This window comes from Labeo rohita, chromosome 9 (genome assembly GCF_022985175.1).
Source record: "Labeo rohita strain BAU-BD-2019 chromosome 9, IGBB_LRoh.1.0, whole genome shotgun sequence".
Taxonomy (NCBI): domain Eukaryota; kingdom Metazoa; phylum Chordata; class Actinopteri; order Cypriniformes; family Cyprinidae; genus Labeo; species Labeo rohita.
The window spans coordinates 35,720,684-35,737,955 of NC_066877.1; the positions used below are offsets into that span (position 1 = coordinate 35,720,684).

Consider the following 17,272-nt stretch of genomic DNA (forward strand, 5'->3'; position numbering starts at 1 on the left):
GATTTAAAAAAAAAAAAAAAAAAAACATGTCTAATCAATTGAATGAATAAAACTATAACAAATTAATAAAACAAATTAGTAGGTTTCTTTTTTTTCTTTTTTATTTTATTTAAATAATTTTATTTTATCAGAAATTTTTCTGAATTTATCATTTAATGCAATTGCAATATTGGCGGTAATCAAACAAAATAAACTTTTTTTTTTTTTGGGGAAATTTTAAGTTCTATTATTCATTTATTTATTTGCTGCACAACAGAGGTTTACTGTTAAAATTAAAACATGTCAGAAAATGATAATATTCCTTAAATCTTTAATATTATTTTATTATTATTATTATTATTATTATTATTATTATTATTATTATTATTATTTTGAGAAGTACATTTTTCTGTTCAATAGTAATATATTTCTGTCACAATTTCTTCAAGTAAACCCAAAGTTTTATTTTGTCAGTTTGTAGCGAAACTGTGTGTCTAATGATAGTTTTCCTCAAATAATATAATATTCTGGTGAAGTGACAGAGCAGCTTCATATTTCAATAGCAGTCTTTTGCGCTTTAATATTTACAGACACTAGTCCGAATCACCATCTACAATTGATTTATCCATCCAAATGTTGCCAAATTCTGTTACAGTTTGCATTATACTGTAAATTCCATTTTTGTGACTGGATTCAGTGATCCTGTCTGTTTTCTGGGCCCGTTCGGTCTGCGTTCACTATTGACTTCAGAAGGAAAACGCTTCACACAGCTTCACACATTCGCTAGTTGAACAGGAAGAGACGTGTGTGCGTTCAGTGGGCCGTTGAGCTGAAGGAGGGCGGGACCTCTGAAACGCGGCTGGAATGGAAACCCGACTGGAGGAACATGATGAGTTCCTGCGCTAGACTGAATTATTGATGGCGCGCATACATGAGCGATCGGGTTCATGTGCTGGAATCCTACTTCTGTGTGGCTCTTCAGCAGCCAAACAAAAAGATGAAGTAATTACAGCGAGACACGGGTCGAGATATTAAACATTTATGCTTGTATAATGGCGTTATTGTCCAGGAGGAAACACTTTTACAGTTGATGGTGTAATAATGGCTTAAATGTAAACGAGGAGAGTTTTCAAGGGTTTTTTCGAGTAAATGTTGTGGGAAAGCAAATCATGTCCGTGGATGCTATAATTATATTATGTAAGCGTATATATTGGCATTATATCAACCATACCAGCCGCTAGTTGTTATTACCACTGTCTGCTGCATAATCGATATCTGTCTGCAAATGGGCACAGTGTATGTTTGAGTGAAGTCTCTTCTGCTCACCAAGACTGTTTATTTGCTCAAAAATACTTTAAAAATAGTGAAATATTATTACAATTTAAAATAGCTGTTTTCTATGTGAATATCTGTTAAAATGTAATTTATTCATTCATAGAAATCATTCTAATATGCTGATTTGCTGCTCAAGAAAAACATTTTAATGAACTTATTCACCATAAATAAAGTAAAAATAAAGAAGAATCTGATTTATTCCAATCTTTTGACATGTAGTATATAATATTATAATATATTCCAATTCTAATTAACTTATTCACCAATAATTAAATAAATAAGTAAATAAATAAATAAATATTGAAAATTAAATAAAAAAACTGAATTATTCCAAACTTTTGACCTGTAGTATATAATTTTAGAATATATTCAAAGTTTAATGAACTTATTCACCATAAATAAATAAATAAATTTAATTAATTCATTAATTAATTAGAAAAAAAATCTGATTTATTCCAGACTTTTAACCTGTAGTGCATAATATATTATATTCAAATCTTAATGAACCTATTCACCTAAGTAAATAAAAAAATGAATGAATGAATGAAAAATGATGAATTAAAAAAAACAAACAAAAAAAAGTTAAAAATTAAACATTTAAAAAATCTGAATTACTCCGAACTTTTGACCTGTAGTGTACAATATATTTCAATTTTAATGAACTTATTCACCTAAATAAATAAAACATAAATACAAATGTAAAAAATCTGAACGTTTGACCTGTAATGCATATTATAATGTATTCAAATTTTAATTAACTTATTCACCAATAATAAATAAATAAATATTGAACATTTACATTAAAAAAACTGAATTAATTCAAACTTTTTACCAGTAGTATATAATTTTAGAGTATATTCAAAATTTAATGAACTTATTCACCAAAAAATAAATACATAAATCAATGAATAAATAAAATAAAAAAAATAAATATTAGAAAAATCTGATTTATTCCAGACTTTTGACGTATAGTGTATATATTATATTCAAATCTTAATGAACCTGTTCACCTGAAGGAATGAAGAAATGAAGAAATGAAGGAATGAAGGAATGAATGAAAATTTACAAAAAAAAAAAAAAAAAAAAAATTAAATTTAAAAAATCAAAGTTACTCCAAACATTTGACCTGTAGTGTATATTATATTTAAATTATAATGAATTTATTCACCATTAATAAATAAATATTAAACATTAAAAAAAAAATAAATAAATAATAATAATAATAATAATAATAATAATAATAATAATAATAATAAAATCTGAATTATTCGAAACTTTTGACCTGTAGTGTATAATATAATATAGTATATTTAAATCGTAATATACTTATTCACAATAAATAAAACATTTAATTGATTCATTCAAAGTGAGTAAGTGATTAAATGTTTTATTAAATCTAGCAATTAAATATTTACCTAAATGCTAATGTTTGCTTCAATATTTTTGTTTATATAAACTGAGGGTTTTTGAGCAGTGTGTTTAACTGAGAACTTCAGTGTTTTTGTTCCAAATAAGTACTTGTGATTTTGAAAAGAAATAATGTTTTAATGAGATATTTATGAAGATGTTGCCCTGTGAAATCTACATTTTATTATGGTTGTTATTGGTTTGGCTAGTTTTGCTGTTGAAATGTTGAAATAATGAGCAGCTTGTTAAGCTTTGGTTTAATTTGCAGGATCCTGTCGGTCAGGACTGAAGCTCTGTTGTGTTGGACAGTTTCTCTGTGGGATTCACACAAACTGACACTGAGGATCGACGTCGGACTACTAATTAGCAGATATTGGTTTGATTGTCGTGACAGACAGACAGACAGACAGACAGACAGACAGACAGACAGACAGACAGACAGACAGACAGACAGACAGACAGACAGACAGACAGACAGACAGACAGACAGACAGACAGACAGACAGACAGACAGACAGACAGACAGACAGACAGACAGACAGACAGACAGACAGACAGACAGACAGACAGACAGACAGACGCACGCTTGTGCTGCCATGGCAACAGATTCCGCTTTACCAGCTTCCTTTACATGTTCAGTCATTTCAGTGCTGTGAATCCTGAAGATGATTTCACTCTGCTGTTATCATTAATGAGAGCACTGTGAAAACGAGGACTGAGAAATATACCTGCAAGATCTTCAGCTGATGGAAATGACAGAAATTCTGTATCATAGTAACCGTATCCATCACCACATATATACATCAGTCTTAGTGTTATTTATATACTATTATAACATTTAATAATATTTTGAATTTTTTTTTTTTTTTTATTATTTTTTAATAATTTTTTTTTTTTTTTTTTTTTTTTTACGTTTATGTGGTATTTATATTTTATTTTATTTCTGCATTATTTCAGTTAATGAAAGGGATTTCTTTGTGATTACTTTGGCTCATATATTGAATAACCTTGTGGAGTGTGTGGTTTTTATTTATTTATTTATTTTTATAACCCATTTTATTATTTTCTCTTTTTATTAGAGACTTGATGGGCACAAACTAAAAGATCTGATTATTGCAAACAAATTAATAAAACTGGATTAAATAAAGCTCAAAGCTCAGTGTTATTTGTTTTCGAGTTTAATAGTTCAAATTTGAATTTGTTTTATATATTTTAGATTTAGTCATTTTAGTGCTTGGACTTTAAAATTATTTTGCTAATGTTTTGTTTAGTTTTGAATTTACTATTTATATTATTTCAGCTTGTTTTTTTTATATTACTATATTACAAAAAGCAATTTTTAGTACTTTTAGTTGACATCAACATTAACAACGCTTGGTTTAAAAATGAGAAATCTTCCTTGGCACTTAGTGGAAATAAAATGAGTTTTATTTAGATTTCATTTTATTTCTGCATTCTGAATGTGTGTGTGTGTGTGTGGTGTTTTTTGTTTTATTATTTATTTATTTATTTTTTTTCTATTCATATTAGAGACTTGATGGACATAAACTATAAGATCCGGTTATTGCTAGCAAATAAATAAGATGGGGTTAAATAAAGCTCAAATCAGTATTATGTTTTATTATTAGTTTGAATTACAAATATTTTTGTATTTTCCTTGAAGGAGTGCTTTCAGTTTTTTTTTTATTTTAGTTGTAGTTTTAGCAATTTTTTAAATATTTATGTTTCACTTTAATTTATTTAAATATCAGATTTAGTCATTTTAGTACTTTATTTTTTTATTTATTTTTTTTTTAACCCATTTTATTATTTCCTCTTTTTTAGAGACTCTAAAGAACTGATTATTGCTAACAAATGCATAAGACTGGTTTAAAAAAAACAAACAAGCAAACAAAAAAGCTCAAATCAGTGTTATTTGTTGTTATTGATTGTTTGAATTATTATTATTTTTTTTTTTATAGTTTACCTTTGTCATTTTATTTTTAATTTAGTCATTTTAGTACTTGGACTTTTTATTTATATATATTTATATATATATATATATATATATATATATATATATATATATATATATATATATATATATATATATATATATGTATATATATGTGTGTGTATATATGTGTGTGTGTAATTTTTTTATTTAACTTTTTTTATTTTAATTATTATTTTTTTTAATTTTGTATTTATATATTTTAGTTTATTTCAGCTTGATTTTTATGTATTTATTTTAATTACAGAAAAAATAGTATAAATAAAGTAAGTTTTATTTAGATTTAGTTTTTTCAAGGTTTTATATATATATATATATATATATAATAGTTTTAGTTTTAGTTGACAATATTAACCATAATGCAGATGGTCTGAATTATGATTAGATGCTGCTGTAAAATGTCCATGTGTTCCTCTTTTATTCTCTCAAATGTTTTCACATTGCGTTTTTGTCACTTTCACAAATAATATAAAGCAGTCTTGTTCATCTCTGTAGTGTGAGAGAAACAGTGTAGGCCATAGATAAATCACTAGTTGAGGCACTCGTTTTTATTATTTTTGATCACAATGCCATTTTCTCCTCATAGGATACCAGATGATTCAGACTTATATACAGTTTGCTGTAACATACTCCGTCTTTTACCATGAATAATCCACGGTATTTGAACACTTGCTCTGTTTAGTGCTCTTCATGAATTGTGCAGCTGATGTTCCCTCACTAGTGTGCGATGCTCTTGGCTGTGTGGTGCGTTTATCATTTATTGATGGCTCTCTGTGTGGCTTGTGTTTCTCCGTCCGGTTCGGTTACTCCCGAAAATCCCCATCATGAAACGGAGTTAAAGAGACATTGGAGAGAAAAACGAGTTAATGAAGCTGCTGCTGGAGAAAATGGATGAGTGTTTTGATAGTCTGTCATTCTGTACTGAAGACCTGGAGTTTGACATTGTGAGTGAATCATTTTGTTTCTTATGATGAAGATAGAGTTGCTTAATGAAGGCTTTTCATCTGCTTTATTATCTGTAACACATGCTTCCTTCTGTTTTATCATGTCTACAGAGTGTTTGCATGTAAGCAAAGTATTGCATAAAGTCCACTGATATGTTTAAAAGTGGTTTTTGAGCAGTTAAAGGGATAGTTCACATAAAAATGAATGAATGAATCTGGTGAGGCTTTCTCAAGGCAACAAAGTTTGTCTTGACAAACTTTATTTAGTTCATAAACGTATAATAGCTATTAAAACAACTTGTTTATAATATTCCAAATCTTCTAAATTCATACAGTAGCTTTTTATGAGAGAGAGGCCATTTATATATATAAAAAAAAAACAAAAAAAAAACAGCTTTGTAATGAGAATTTGGTTGGACAATGTGTTTAAATGTCATGAGAATAAAGTCACAGAAGGATTTCAGTAGTCCTAAAAATAGGCTTTACTATAGATGTAATAATAGGACTGCCAGTGTTCTAAAAAACGAATAATTAACTACAAAAATAAATAAATTAATTAATTAAAAACTAATAAATAGTAGAAATAAAAATTGTAAAAAATATTACACTGACATTTTTTTTTTAAATGACAAAAACACAACAAAATTACTAAAACTAAAAGTAAATAAACTAAACTAAAACTGAAATGTAAAAACAATAAAGACCATATATTAAAAAAAAAACTATAAAAATGACAAAGAAAATTACTAAAGCTAAATAAACTAAAAAAAAAAAATGAAAAACAGACAAAAAAATAAAACTGATAAAAATGATTTAAAAACTACATAAAAATAGTAAATAACTGAAGAAACACAACTAAACTACTGAATCTATTAAAAAAACACTAATAAAAACTAATAAAAAAGTAGAAATAACAAAAAATTTAAACACAACAGAAATAAAACAAAAATTAATTATACTGACATTTTTAAATGACAAAATACAACAAAATTGCTAAAACTAAAAGTAAATAAACTAAACTTACACTTAACTAACAAACAAACTAACAAAAAATCAAAATGGCGCAGTTACTAAAACTAAAATGTAAAAACTATAGACATTAAAAAGAAAAAAACTGAAGAAACACAACTAAATTACTGACTATATTAAAATAAAAAATGACGTATTAGGAAAAAAAACTAACAAAAAATTCAAAACACAACACAATATTGTACTAAATATTGCACAATACTCATACTAAAACTAAAATGTAAAAACTATATAGACATCTAAAACAACAAGAAAAATAACAAACAAGAAAACTGCTAAAGATAAATAAACTAAAACTTAAAAAACCAGACATAAAAAATACAAAAAATCAAAAACTAATAAATGGCTAAAAAACTAAAACTACACAACTGAAGAAATGAAAAATGAAATGAAAATGAGTAAAAAACGAATTAAAAGCTAATAAAAAAGTATAAATAAAACCACAAAAATGACATCTTTAAAAAAAAAAAAAAATTAAAAAAACAAATTTACTAAAACTAAAATTAACTAAACTAAACTTTACAGACACTAAAACTAAAATGTAAAAACTATATAGATATACTATATAGATATAAAAAAAAAAAAAAATGACAAAAACAACTAAATTACTAAAACTAAATAAACTAAAATTTAAAATGTAAAAACCACGGACATATAAAAAATAAAAAACGAATAAAAATGACTTTAAATAAATTAAATGACTAAAGAAGCTGACTAAATTACTGACTATAGTGACAGAAAAATCACTAATAAAAATGACTAAAAAAAAATAAAAAAAAATAGGAAAAAAAAGGTCCGCTTTCTAATGAGAATTTGGTAGGAAAATTTGCTTAATTGTCATGAGAATTAAGTCACAGAGGAAGGATTTTAATGGTCCTAAAAATAGGCTTCACAGGAACTGCCGGTGTTCAGGTCAGACTGTGAAATACAGAATCTGCACCTGTAGGATTTACATTTAAAACTTCTCCAATATACAAAAACCCAAGCCTTGCATGCTCATTTATTTATTTTACTTTGTTATGGTTGTTTAGTAAAAGGTTTATGCATCTGAACGGTAAGATTTTTGGCTTAACTGATGATAATACTCTCAGCTCCAGTAAGACTGTCATGTTCTCATCTTCATAATATTTTAGTCCATTCCACATTTAGACATCTCTGCTTTTTAGCTGCTGAATAATTTTGCTTTCAGAATAATTCTGTGCATAAATGAGACGTTGCCACGGGCAACAATTTAAAATGAAGTTCTGTGCAAAATTTATTTTATTTTATTTATTTATTGTTAGGAGAGATGCGTCTGTAATCTACAAGGAATTGTATACAAAATCAAACTTTATTTTTTTATTTTATGATATATGGGTCAAAGATGTTAAAATGACCACATCAAAAGAAATTTACAAAAGTGATTTTATGTCTATAGAAAGCACATTAAATGTAAGTGTCTCCTTTTAAGGTTTTGGAGAATAAAATGTAAAAATTTAGTTGAAATATTGTTACATTGTCATTCAGTGTAATAATATTTATGTAAAAATTCCAACAACATTATTTTGACTTGTACATATTAAAATATATAAAAGACTAAGGGAGCATATTACATTTTAATGTGTTTTAAATTAGTAAATAAATCTTACTGACAAATGGGCAAAACCTAGGATAGTGGCAAATTTACAAAATGTAGAATTACAACTAATTAGTATTTGGGGTGAAAGTAATTAGTCTTTTAATATGTCATAAATTCATTTTTGTTGTAAATATGCCTGACAAGATTGTTACACTGAATGACATTTTAGTGGGTGTCTTCTGTAAATTACATTCAATTTTTTATAGAATTTAGGAAATTATATTAAAATATATTGCATATTAATTTTATTCAATATTATATTATTTTTATTTTTATATTATTATATTTAATATAGGATGAATTGTATTATTATATTATTATTTTTTTTATTTGTATTATATTATATTATTTTATATTTATTTAAAATATTTAAATAACTTGTTTACAAAAATATTTATATTTATTTAAAATATTTAAAAGTTCATATTAAAAATATATATGTTAATAAATTAATAACATATATAGCAAAAAATATTTATTTTTATATATTTATTTATTTAAAATAAGATGTTTTTTGCAATATATTTTATTAATTTATTAATATATATTTTTAATATGAACTTTTTAAAATTGATTTTTTAATTCACTTGTTTACAAAAAATATTATATATATAATATATATGTTTAAATTATCAATGCAAAGAATCTTGAGTCAGAAAAGTGCATTTTATTGTTCATTCTGTGAGAAGCTTCAGGCACCCACCTTTTTTTTTTATTTTTTATTTTTTGTCTCCTTTTAAATGCACGTATCAGTTGAGGAAGATGTCTTTGATGGCATTTTAAGTCTTTGAATTTTATTACTGTAATTCAGTTACTTGGTTTCTTCTCTGACAGACTGCAGCTCATTTAAGATCATATTCCTGTCTGCATCCTGCTGTTTTTCTCTGACATGATTATATAAAATCAATTTTAAAAAGAATTGCTTTCAGGTTTTATTTTCTTTCAGAAGTAGGTCTGGGTGATATAACATCTCTGAGAAAAAAATTGTTGATATTTTCCAGCTTTTTGACGATATTCAGTGCTATTATTTGCTTTCTTCGATTTATATAATTAATAATTAATTAATAATCATTTAACTTATTTAATTAGTAAGTCGTTTTGTGTATATATAAAATTAAATTAAATAAAAAAACTATTAAATAAATCTATTGTATCAGTTGAATAAAAATTCTCTATATAATTTTTTTTATTTGAATTTTAAAACACAAGGCCAGTGCTTTAATTGTAAGGAGCTGTTTTGCTTCACTGTATAATCATCTATATTTCTAGTTGACTTCAGGTGGGTGTTTGGATTGTGTGACTGTCTTTGCTGCGCTTTAGTGTAAATTTTGCCCTTGAGCTCCACACTAATACAGTGAGTCATGTGTACATTCACTGATCTGTTATATGATGTGAAGCTCAGTGTGCCACGGCTTTGATCAAGCAGCTTTCTAAGGAATCTGCCAGCAGTTCAGCATTAGATAAATTTCATGGCTCTTAGCGTACAAGACTGAAGCATGACAATCTTGAGGCTTGGATGATTGCATTACGTAATAAATGTAATTAAATCACTGTCACAAATGAAGTCCAGGCTGTTAGCGCTTGATATTCTGCAGCTTTAGAGAGGAGAAAGTCTGTGGCTAAAAACTCCATGTGCTATTATATAGTTTCACATTCAGGATAAAAAAAAAAAAGTAAAGCTGAAATTGAATTTGTTTCTTAATTGATGAACTTTACAACATTGACACTGTTTTTGAACTGAATTGAGCTGAATAATGACAATTTCCTTTAGCGCTGCTTTAAAACTGAATTGAATATGTTGTATAATTGAACACAGACACTTTTAAATCAACTGAATTGAACACTGAACTGAGCTGAATAATGACACTACTGTGTATTAATTTCCTAATTTTGCAACATTATTGAACTGAATTGAATCAACACTGGTAATGACAATATGGTAAATTAATTTCATAATTGATGAATTGCATCAATTGCAATTATTTAAGCTGAATAATGATGCTTGTTTTCAGTAGAGCTGCTTTGAAATTGAGTTGAATTTGTTTCATCATTGAACTTCGCAGCGGACACTGAACTGAATTGAAGCAACACTGAACTAAATTGAGCTGAATAATAACAATATTGTCTTCTGTAGAGCTGAAATTGATGAAATTGATTAATTGTTTTATAATTGAACTTTGCAATATCAGCACTATTACTGAACTAAACTGAATTGTCTTTTGTACAAATTAAGATGAATAATGACGTTGTTTTCTGTGGAGCTAAACTGAATTTGTTTCATAATTGAATTTTTCAACAGACTTTTATTGAGCTGAACTGAATTAACATTGAACTGAAGTGAGCTGAATAATGACACTATAGTGAATTTTTCATAATTGAATTTTGCAACATTGATACCGGTGTTAAACTGAACTGAATCAACTTTTGAACTGATTTGAGCTGAATTATGACACTTGTGAATTATTTTCACGATTGATTACATTTTGCAACATCAACACTTTTTGAACTAAATTGAATCAATTAAGCTGAATTATTGGCTTCTGTAGGGCTGAAATTGAAATTGTTTCGTAATTGATTACATTTGCAACATTGACAAGTAGAGCTGCTTTAAAACTAAATTGAATAAAATTTTTCATAATTGACAAATTTTGCACTCGACACTGTTAGTGAAGTAAATTGAATAAACTTTGAACTGAGCTGAATAATGAAAATTGTGAATTAGTTTCATAATTGAATTTTGCGACGTTGACACTTACTGAACTGAATTGAATTAACTTTTGAAATGAATTAAGCTGAATAATGACAAAAAAAGCTGCCTTAAAACTGACTTGAAGATTTCATAATTGATGAATTTTGCATCCAACACTGTTAGTGAGGTAAACTGAATCAACTTTTGAATTGATTTAAGCTACATAATGGCAATATTGTCTTCAGAAGAACTGCTTTAAAACTGAACTGAATTGAATTTGTTTCATTATTGATGAATTTTGCATCTGACACTGTTAGTGAAGTGAATTGAATCAACTTTGAACTAAACTGACCTGAATAATGAAACTGTTGTAAATTAGTTTAATAATTGTTTGGATTTTGCAACATTGCTTATTGAACTGAATTTAAGTAACTTTTGAACTGAATTAAGCTAAATAATAACAATATTGTCTTCACTAGAACTGCTTTTTAAATTGAGTTGAATTTTTCATGATTGGCAAATTTTATATCTGACGTTGTTAGTATAACAAAGTGAATTGAATCAACTTTGAACTGAGCTGAATAATGACTTGAATTTTTTTTTTTTTTTTTTTTTTTTTTTTTTTTTAATAATTGTTTGGATTTTGCAACATTGACACTTATTGAACTGAACTGGATTCACTTTTTTAAAACTGAACTGAGTTGAATAATAGCACTGTTTTGAATTATTTTCATAATTGTTTGCATTTTGCAGCACTGACACGTGTTGAACTGAATTAAATCAACTTTTAAACTGAATTAAGCTGAATAATAATAATATTGTCTTCAGTAAAGCTGCTTTAAAACTGAATTGAATTTTTCATAACTGACAAATTTTACATCCAACAATAGTCATCAGTAGAACTGCTTTAAAACTGAACTGAATTGAATTTTGCAACATTGACACTCATTGAACTGAATTAAATCAACTTTTGAACTGAATTAAGCTGAGTAATGACGACATATTGTGTTCTGTAGAGCTGCTTTATTGCCGAATGAAATTTGTTTCGTATTTGATTGAATTTTGTAACATCAACACTGTTATTGAACTGAATTGAATTAACTTTTGAATTGAATTAAGCTGAATAATGACATTTTCTGTAGAGCTGCTTTATTGAATTTGTTTCATAATTGAATTTTGCAACATTGACACTTACTAAACTGAATTGAATCAACTTTTAAACTGAATAAGCTAAGTAATGACAATATTATCTTCACTAGAGCTGCTTTAAAACTGAATTGAATTTTTTTTTCATAATTGATTAATTTTGCATCCGACACTGTTAGTGAAGTGAATTGAATCAACTTTGAACTGAGCTGAATGAAACACTTGTGAATTAGCTTCATAACTGTTTGAAATTTGCAACATAGACACTTACTGAACTGAATTAAAATAACTTTTGAATTGAATTAAGCTGAATAATGACATTTTCTGTAGAGCTGCTTTATTGATTTTGTTTCATAATTGAATTTTGCAACATTGACACTCATTGAACTGAATTAAATCAACTTTTGAACTGAATTAAGCCGAGTAATGACAATATTGTCTTCACTAGAGCTGCTTTAAAACTGAATTGAATTGAATTGTTTTTCCATAATTGATTGATTTTGCATCCGACACTTAGTGAAGTGAATTAAATCAACTTTGAACTGAACTGAGCTGAATGAAACACTTGTGAATTAGTTTCATGTTTGAAATTTGCAACATTGACACTTATTGAACTGAATTGAAATAACTTTTAAACTGAATTAATGACATATATAAATAATGACAATATTGTCTTCAGTAAAGCTGCTTTAAAACGGAATTGAATCGAATTTTTCATAATGGAATTTTGCATCCGACACTGTTAGTGAAGTGAATTGAATCAGCTTTAAATGAACCAAGCTGAATAATGACACAGTTGTTTGGATTTTGCAACATTGACACTTATTGAACTGAATTGAATGAACTTTTGAATTGAATTAAGCTGAAAAATGACAACATATTGTGTTCTATAGAGCTGCTTCATAACCGAATGAAATTTGCTTCATATTTGATTTAAATTTTGAAACATCAACATTGTGATTAAACTGAATTGAATTGAATTAACACTGAACTGAATTGATCTGAAAATTAACAATATTGTTCATTCTCTTCATAATTGATGAATTCTACCCCATTCTCACTGTTATTTTTCTGTGAAGCTGCTTTGAGGCGGTCTATGTTGTATGAAGTGCTATGGTTTCTCCTCCTTATAGTGTCTCTGTCTTCTCTTGCAGTCACAGGACCAAGTCCTCCTGCTGTCCACCGCCGGCCACCGGGAGTTGGCCGTCCGCACAGGGCCCCTCCAATGGCTGGGAGATGTCGTCCTCTAGAGAGGCCCGCGACTGCTACGTCAAGTAAGTGCGTTTGCATTCAGCCTTCCTCCCGATGCAGATGTTTGACTGTCGACGCTTCCTGGCGTAACCCGCCGCGTTCCCTCCGTCCGCGCGTCCCGAATACTGATTCCGTCCTCCTCGCCGCACTGCACACGGTGACTCCGTGCGAGTTCGACAGCGACGGTGCCTTTGATCTGCTTAAGACTCGAGCGAAGCTCCGCGCAGCACATTTGCATGCAGAAACGCGCGTCAGCCTTCTGAAGTGACGAACCGCTAAAAGATACTAATGCCGCCTTTTTCTTTCTGCTATACTGACGCCAGATAAATGAGATCTGAGGGGACTAACAGCAACATGTGAGTCCACGGCTGCTTCGTTTGGCTGTTTCTGTCTGGGGGAATGTGAGCATAATGCATCCGTGTCTAAAAATACTATTTTAGGTGATGCAAGTATTGATTTTGCTGGTTTGTGTTGACATGTGCTAGACGGACGTCTTTGGTCATTGTTTAGGCCAGGGTTTGACAGGTTAGTGTGAACTGGTTTAACCCCTGCTGGTTGATGATGCAACTACATCAAAAAGTGTGTCTTCTCCACTGACGGTCATTCAGAAGTCACTGTGTTTTTACAAACAAAACAGTTCACAGCATGTATGTATGTATGTATGTGTGCATGTGTATATATATTTATGTGTTTATTTATTTATTTATTTGGTCAGTGGTACAGGGTTAAAACAACACATGTAGTATTTAATGTGAACTTTCACATTGTAATTAAGTATATATTTAGATTATTAGTTTATTTTTAATTTATTAATATTGTTATTATTATTTTTATTTAATAGATAATTTTTGGGAAATACTTTACGATAACGACTAAGATGAAGTAGATGAAAATGCAATGGTGAACTAAGTTATTTATATATTTATTAATCATAGTTCATTTTAATTTCAAAATTTAGTAATACATTTTTTAAATGTTACCATTAATTAATGCATTGTGGAAAAAAAATGTCATCTATGTATTATAGTGTTTACTATATTTTAAATTGGCTTTTTTGGTATATTTTCAGTTTTTATTTTGGTTTCAATTTTTAGTAATTTTATTATGTGCTTTTGTCTTTTTTTTTTTTTTTTTTTTTTAATAATTCTTTTTAATTATTTTATTTTATTAATTATATTTCTTTAACTTTTATATATGTATATGCATGTATGTGTCTGTATGTATGTATATATGTGTAATTAATACTATTTATTAATCTTCACTTTAATTTCATCATTTACTAATTTAGTAATACATTTTTAAAATGTTAACATTAATTAATGCATTGTGAAATAGCTTTTTATTAATTATTTCTTTTATTAATTATGTATTTTTACTATTTATATATAACTTTTGATTTATTTCATATTTATTTAATTTACTGAAACTTTTTTTTTGTAGTTTTAGATTTAGTTTGAGTTAGCTGATGAATTAACTAATGTTAACAAATATGACCTTAAATTGCAATGTTTTTTTAGTATTATTTATATACTATTATAGTGTTTATTATATTTTAAATTGGCTTTTATTTTTATATTTTCAGTTTATTTTGGTTTAAGTTTTAGTAATTTTATTATTTGGTTTTGTCATTATTTTGTATATTTATGTATGGCTTTCATTTATTTTATTGTTTCAATTTTAGTAATTTTAGTACTTTCAAGGCAACATTCATAATTTTCTTTTTTTTCATCTAATATTTATTTAATTTACTAACATTTTTTTAAATAGTTGTTTAAAAAAATTTTTTTTGTTTAGATCATTTATATAATTTTTTTTTTTTTAGTTCATGTATAGCTTTATTTTATTTTCAGTTTTTCAGTTTATTTTAATTTTAAGTTTTTTACTTTCAAGACAACATTCCTAATGACTGTTTTTCATCTAATATTAGTTTTTAATTTACTGATTTTTTTTTTTTTGATTAGTTTTAGAATTAGTTTTAGTTCATTTTAATTTCAACATTTACTAATTTAGTAATACATTATTTACTAATATTAGCAATTTTCTGTAATGTGTTTCTCATTGTTAGTTTAAATTAGATGACACATTACTGTTATCAAATGTGACTTTAAATTGCAGTGTTTTAGTAATTTTATGTACTTTTGTCATTTTTATTAACTATTATTTGATATTTATATATAGCTTTCATTCATTTTATTTCAGTTTTAATTTTAGTACTTCCAAGGCAACATTCCTAATTATTTATTTATTTTTTTATGTAATATTTATTTAATTACCTGAAAATTTTTAATAGATTTAGCTTTAGTTTTAGTTAACAATAGCAACACCATTTTATATTTTTTTTTTTTTTAATTATTTATTTACTTTTTATTTATTTATTTATTTAATTATTAATTTTACATTTTCTATCTTTTGTCGAAATATTACCCATAGGCAATGCTATAATTTTCATGATGAGATTTGTTTAGTGTGGAAGTCAAAGAAAATTTTATTGAATTTAAATATTTTGGTTTTGTATTGGAGTGACTGGAGCATCCAGAGGTTAGTTATTATTTATAACATTTATATCTATACTATATTATTATATGATCATTTTGTACTCTTGGCTTTGTCCTGTATGTACGCCAGTATGCATTACATGTTCCTCTGTTCCTCGTGTTGCCATTCATGCTGTGAAAGCAGCTTATTTTTGTTGATTTCTAATTAGCCGCCTCGTCAACAGAAGGCGGGGTTTGTCACACATGAGGGTCTACGACCGGGGCGACTTATGTAAGAATCGAACACAGCGTTGGGCACATGCACATCGGATGCGGGATATTGTGAGCAGGAGCTTCCCGTCGGGTCTGTCTGCTTCCTTGGCTGAGATGCAGCTTCATACTCTGGTGTGTAATAATTTATGCTTTCACGTCCTTATGGAAGGATTTTCTTGATGTTCACTTGAACTATATAAAAAGTTACAGGTTTTGAAATATTCATGGGATATATGGCAGGTTTGTGTTTGTTAACTGCGGCATGTGATGCTTCCAGGAAGCGTTGAACGGGGCGGCCGGACGGGTGCGGTGAATGTCTTAGGGTGGCGCACTATTAAAGGCGCTTGCGTGGATGAATCTGAGAGTTTAGCTGCACAACGGTCGATTTTAAGAAGATTCTTTGCGCATATAATGCCTGGTGCAAATGAATACTAGTGATGTATTATTTACTATGATATATTTACTACAGTTATACTGTGATTATACAATGCAATGCTGTTTTTCTTTTCTTTTTTTTTTTTTTTTTTTTATATCCAAAAATTATACAGTGGCTGCAAAAGTATTGGATAAAAGTCTTAATAAAAATATTACATGCAAAATAACAAATCAAGCTCATGGAAAACTAATATGGGAGCGAATAAATATGCTTTTGTAAACAAATGTTTTTTTTTTTATTATTATTATTATTATTATTATTATTATTATTTTATTGAGCAATATAAGCATAATTTTTGATTTCAGAATAGGAAAAAACACATGACTAGTGCTCCTTTTTTTTTTTTTTTTTTTTTTTTTTTTAGCGTTGTTTTATATTTTTTATATATATATATATATTTTTTTTATATTTTTTTTTATTTTATATTTTTTTTTTATTATTTTTTTTTTTTTTTTTTTTTTTTGCATCTTCCATTTTTGTTTTATATAATGTTTTGAGTTAATGTTTTAAGTTTTTAACACTTTTATTAGTCATTTTATTTATTTATTTTTTTTAATTAATTTTTATTTTAGTTTTAGTTATCAAGTAAAACTAAGAAAATGAGAAATGTGTTGCTTTGGAAACTCTCAAATAAAAAAAATAAAAATTAAATGAAATGTGTCTAAAGCAATTAAAACAAGCATTTAGTTTTACTTTAA

The 17,272-nt window shown here is 27.1% G+C and overlaps 1 protein-coding gene across 4 annotated transcripts in view; it reads left to right on the plus strand.

The window, feature by feature from the left end:
- The window catches only part of frmpd4 (FERM and PDZ domain containing 4), a 93,609-nt gene that overhangs the window by 26,253 nt on the left and 50,084 nt on the right, over positions 1 to 17,272 (plus strand). For 3 of the 4 annotated variants that reach the window (XM_051119378.1, XM_051119380.1, XM_051119379.1), the window contains exon 2: positions 13,295 to 13,414. In XM_051119378.1, coding sequence (XP_050975335.1) covers positions 13,295 to 13,414 — 120 coding nt within the window. Of the gene's footprint in view, positions 1 to 13,294; positions 13,415 to 16,160; positions 16,271 to 17,272 lie in introns of those variants that run through there. The other variant, XM_051119381.1, reaches the window with a different exon arrangement.